The sequence below is a fragment of the Notothenia coriiceps genome, unplaced genomic scaffold (assembly GCF_000735185.1).
Source record: "Notothenia coriiceps isolate Sejong01 unplaced genomic scaffold, NC01 NC01_scaffold00037073, whole genome shotgun sequence".
Taxonomy (NCBI): Eukaryota; Metazoa; Chordata; class Actinopteri; order Perciformes; family Nototheniidae; genus Notothenia; species Notothenia coriiceps.
Genome location: NW_011369774.1, coordinates 9,654 through 14,777, shown reverse-complemented (window position 1 = coordinate 14,777; position 5,124 = coordinate 9,654). Strand labels below are relative to the sequence as shown.

Genomic DNA, 5,124 nt, shown 5'->3' with positions numbered 1-5,124 from the left:
GCGACCCACCTATCACATCTCTGCGCCCCACCTATCACATCTCTGCGCCCCACCTATCACATCTCTGCGCCCCACCTATCACATCTCTGCGCCCCACCTATCACATCTCTGCGCCCCACCAGTGGGGCGCGCCCCACACTTTGAGAAACGCTGCACGAGCATGATTTATTTCCACCTCCATTATCATTAGTTAACAGGATTTAAAGGAATTATCTCTCTGCTGTTCGACAGACGCTTTCTTATTAATCTGAGAACCCGCAGGTGGTCACCAGGTTAATTGAAGTGGGGGACGTGGTTTCCATGTGTGTGTGTTATGGTATGTGTGGACTCAGAGCGCCGCTGTGGGACGGACTGAGCTGCTGGAGATATGAGACATTTCAGGATCAAACAAAGCAGCAGAGAAAAGCTCTTTCTACACACGGTCAACCTTAACCTTCAAAATACTGTTACAAATAATCAGGTGAACATTCATTTCAAGATGTACAACAAAGTTTGGATAGTCAAAGTAGAGCCATGGTATAAAGATGTTAAAAATAAAGATTAAATTTGGTTCCAAGGATTTAAACGTAATTATTTCATCCCAGATGCTGAGTAAGCTTTAGGGCAGGGCCACTTTGTGATTGACAGGTTGCTTCCACATCTTATAACTTGAAGCCTTTCCCAGTTTCGCTTTATGAAAGTTAATTGTTTCACTCTGGCCCTGAGATATATTGCTTTGGAGCAGTCGTGCTAATCTCCACCTTTGGCGATGGCGATAAGCGAAATGTAAAATGAGATGCTTCAAAACCATAATTCACAAAGGAATGCGTAACTTCACGGTGACTCCGTCTACGGTCCTGCGGCTTGGTTAAAAGAGTTCTTATTTAAATAACACTTGGGTTAATGAGGATCTCATGCTCTCTGTCTTTCTATTACCCAGCGTGCCTTGCTGCACATGGTCGCTATGCTCAGAAGCTGATGACTGACTTGTTCTCTAACTACACCAGCGCCTTGCGTCCGGTGGAGGACACCGACCACATCATCAACGTCACACTGCAGATCACTCTCTCCCAGATCATCGACATGGTAACCCCACCCTGATCCTGATCTTCAGGTTGTGTTTATTATTGGATGTACTGATGTGTATATCCTTTCTCCAGGATGAGCGTAACCAGATCCTGACCACATACCTGTGGGTCCGCCAGGTGTGGAATGACGCCTACCTCACGTGGAAGAAAGAGGACTATGATGGTCTCGACACTATCCGCATACCCAGCAGCTACGTATGGAGACCTGACATTGTTCTGTACAACAGGTTGGTACATCTGATCTGCCCGACTGCAGGACATCTGCAGGACAGAAGAATGAGAATAAGCACGATGTCATCAACTCAAAGGTTGGATAGGACCAGATTACATGTAATCAGAGAGCAAGAAGTTACTAATCAGCTGAGATCGAATCTGAAAAAGAGCAATCAGATCCTAGTTACATTGCCAAGGATCTTTGAAAAGATGTTGAATTACATATTTAATATATGGAAATTTAAACATTTGGATTAGTTTCAATTAATTATCATTTGTGGAAGGGGAAAATAAGACTGTGTTGAGTAGGGATTTGGGTAAATATATATGTTATTATCAACTTATATATCAATAAATGATCATTTCTGTATCATCATTTTAGTTTTCTTTGACACATATTAACATGACCATGTTTTGAGGATATTTAACACATGTTTTGTTCTTAAATATTTTTCCGTAAGTCTGTATAAAATGCACTGTATCATGTGTTACAGAATGGTATTTCTCATTTACCAAATGTTGTGTCTCTAGTGATTTGCATATTGCATTAGTCAGTTGGAGTTTGTAAAAATATTTTGCATTTAACATTTTTGGTCCATATTTTGGACGATGTTTTCAATGTTTTAAGTAATCCAAAAGTATTTAGATCAGATCAAACTATGTCTATCCAATTGGATTATTTACTAATTAGAACATTTGCCATGTCATTTGTGTTAAGTAACTGACTAGGTAATCTGACCCCCTGTGATCTCCTGTTCTCCCTGCCTTCACACACTCCACTTCCTCCACTTCCTCCACCACAGTGCAGACGACGAGTTTTCCAGCTCCATGGAGACCAACGTGGTGATTCGTCACGACGGGCAGATAATGTGGGACCAGCCAGCCATCACCAAAAGCTCCTGCTCCGTGGATGTGGCCTTCTTCCCCTTCGATCTGCAGCAGTGTCACCTAACCTTTGGGTCCTGGACTCACAACGGCAACCAGATGGACTTGTTCAATGCCTTAGACACTGCGGACCTGGCAGACTTCGTGCCCAATGTGGAGTGGGAGGTGAGTCACATGGTCAACATGCTCAAATGAAGACCTCAGTCTGAAATTATTTCACGATATCAAATGATACCTTTCTCTCCAGGTCCTGGGCATGCCAGCCAAGAAGAATGTAATCTTGTACGGTTGCTGTTCTGATCCGTACCCAGACATCACCTTCAGCCTCCACCTGAAGAGACGGGCCTCCTTCTACATCTTCAACCTCCTCATCCCCTGCATGATGATTTCCTTTCTGGCGCCATTGGGCTTTTACCTGCCGGCAGATTCTGGTGAAAAAGTTTCTCTGGGTGTCACCGTGCTGCTGGCCCTCACCGTCTTTCAGTTGCTGGTGGCTGAGAGCATGCCACCCTCCGAGAGCGTCCCACTGATAGGTGAGACAACTTAGAGTCCCTGATTTTGAATGCTGTTATAGTTGTCAAGAATCTAATGCAATCTATTGGTTTTTGGAATCAATGATGTCCATATCAACTGGGAAGTAGTTTATTTATAGAATAAGGCTCGAACAAGTTCTTTGGAAACGTGAAGGTAGACCTCTTTATGCCGATTCAGGAACGGACCTTAAGACTGGGTTCTCATTCGAGAGCTTTTTGAAGATTACTGACAATCACTCAGTTTTGACATTAGCAGAATGAGTTGAGGGCAGAAGGCAGTGGCCGACTCTGAGGCTGTCTGAGTGGGTCGTGTGAACATGCTTGTAGGGCAGCCTTCAAGGCACTGCCCCATAAGTCACTGTACCTTGTTTTCTCCTGGAAGAACACCCTACAGGGTACTTCATTATATGTTCAATACTGTGACTGCTCAACTAGAGGGCACTGTATCCTGCTTTATCTTCCCTGAGTCCACCGGCAGCTGGATACACAAACAAACACTATGAAACACAAAGGGCACATATCTTTTTGAACCAGTCAACAAAGGCAGGCAGGTTGTGTGTTTGCCTGATAGGCAAAGCCAGAATGCAGAGACAAAGTGGTCGTGTGATTATATCACAGAAACCGAGAGCTCGTGAGAGTGGATTCCTGCCTCCTGTCAAACAAGTGCAACTGCTTCTGATCCTTCTATATGTCCTTACAGCATTACCATATACTGGTATTGGGCTTGATAAGGGAGTCCCTTATTGACCCCAACATAATATAAGAGATCGTGTATCTGCAACCGACCTGTTCTAAAATGGCATGTTCTATGGACTCTTGTAAGTGTTGAAAAGAACAAAAATCCATTGTGCACGTACACAACTCCCACCGAAGGAACACTAAAGGTGAGTCAGAATGATAAGGATCAAACTAGAAATGCAGTAAAACGTCATCCGGAGAGCTTCAGCAGGCAAGCACTGAATGAGAGCGTACGTTTGGACTGACAGTTTGATCAACCAATCAGATATTGATTTGTAGCCAATGGGCGTATTCTTTCAGAGTTCCCCTCGGTTCCAGGGTATTCTAGAAGGCCCGCTAATTCACTGGCTCGAGACAGAGGATCTAGATGAGCCAAGAAAAACCACAACGTTAGCCTGGGTCAAAGTATCTCTTCTTGTAAACTTAGACTTTTCTTGCAAACATAAAGATTTTCTTTAATCTTCAAACTCTTGACTCCAATCTCTTTTTGTTATCAGGAAAATACTACATCGCTACCATGACGATGGTGACTACCTCCACAGCGCTCACCATCTTCATCATGAACATCCACCACTGCGGCCCCGAGGCTCGTCCCGTCCCACAGTGGGCCGAGCGCTTCATCCTGAACTACCTCGCCCGCATCTGTTTCGTATACGAGGTCGGTGAGAACTGCCTCGGCGGGGCGACCTCCAGCAAGCGGCCTCCGTCTGAGGAGGGGTCTGAAGCCCGAGCAGCAAACAACAGCAACCCAAAAGGAACAAACTGGGACGTGAACGGGCAAGTGTGGGCCGGGAGGGTGGAGGAGGACGGGGCGGGGGAATCAATGAAGCCGGGGCGGGATTCAAGCAACCAGACGGAGTGGACGGAGGACATGTTTGTGACCATCGACCACTCCGAGGAGGAAGGAGCTGCAGGAGGATGTGACGGGGAGCGAGAGGAGTCAGCCTGTGGAGGGGGAGGAGGGGAGCATGTGGAGGAAAGGAAAGGCGTAGGAGGTGAAGAGGCCGGCGGAGGTGAAGAGGCCGGCGGAGGCAGCGCCAGGGAGAACAGGAGGGAGACCTTTGTGAAAACCGTGTGTGTGTGCCAGCACCAGGGACTACGCAAACATGTCGAGTACATTGCCAACTCGTACCAGGACCAGCGGGCCGCACAGCTGCGCATCGGGGAGTGGAGGAAGGTCGCCAAGGTCATGGACCGCTTCTTCATGTGGCTCTTCTTCATTATGGTCTTCTTCATGAGCATCCTCATCCTGGGGAAAGCCATCTGATGGAAATCCAACTTCAGAGATTCCCGTGAGATGATAATGCTGGTTTTGAGTTGGCACCCCGATGCAGTGGTTTGTTTTGAACGTGTTAAATCATACTTACCTTCAAACACGTGAACAATGTTATCACACTGATCGTTATCAATGACATCAAACGCACAGAAATACAGCCATCACGTCCCCTTTGCTCCTGGTATCAGCACATCCCATGCACTTTACTAGAGTACTTTTAATATCTGGATGACATTTCAAACTAAGTTCCAGCTGGCGCACTTGAAGCTGATTTTAGCATGTTTCACTTGTTTGGAGGAAAACTTGATTTTAAGGATAAATATCATCATTAAATATTTTTAAGAGATGAAGGCAGCATGACATGATGTACCAGGCTTCCATCGTTACATTATGACGACTGCCAAGGCACACA

At 45.8% G+C, this 5,124-nt stretch overlaps 1 protein-coding gene across 1 annotated transcript in view; it reads left to right on the top strand.

The window, feature by feature from the left end:
• Positions 1–5,102, top strand: part of LOC104964308 (neuronal acetylcholine receptor subunit alpha-10-like) — an 11,380-nt gene extending 6,278 nt beyond the window's left edge. Inside the window, exons 2-6 of the mRNA XM_010793054.1 lie at positions 920–1,065; positions 1,140–1,294; positions 2,084–2,330; positions 2,413–2,698; positions 3,934–5,102. Of these exons, the coding sequence (XP_010791356.1) occupies positions 920–1,065; positions 1,140–1,294; positions 2,084–2,330; positions 2,413–2,698; positions 3,934–4,703 (1,604 nt within the window). The 3' untranslated portion in view covers positions 4,704–5,102. The remainder of the gene's footprint in view (positions 1–919; positions 1,066–1,139; positions 1,295–2,083; positions 2,331–2,412; positions 2,699–3,933) is intronic.
• The last annotated feature ends 22 nt before the right edge of the window (positions 5,103–5,124 follow it).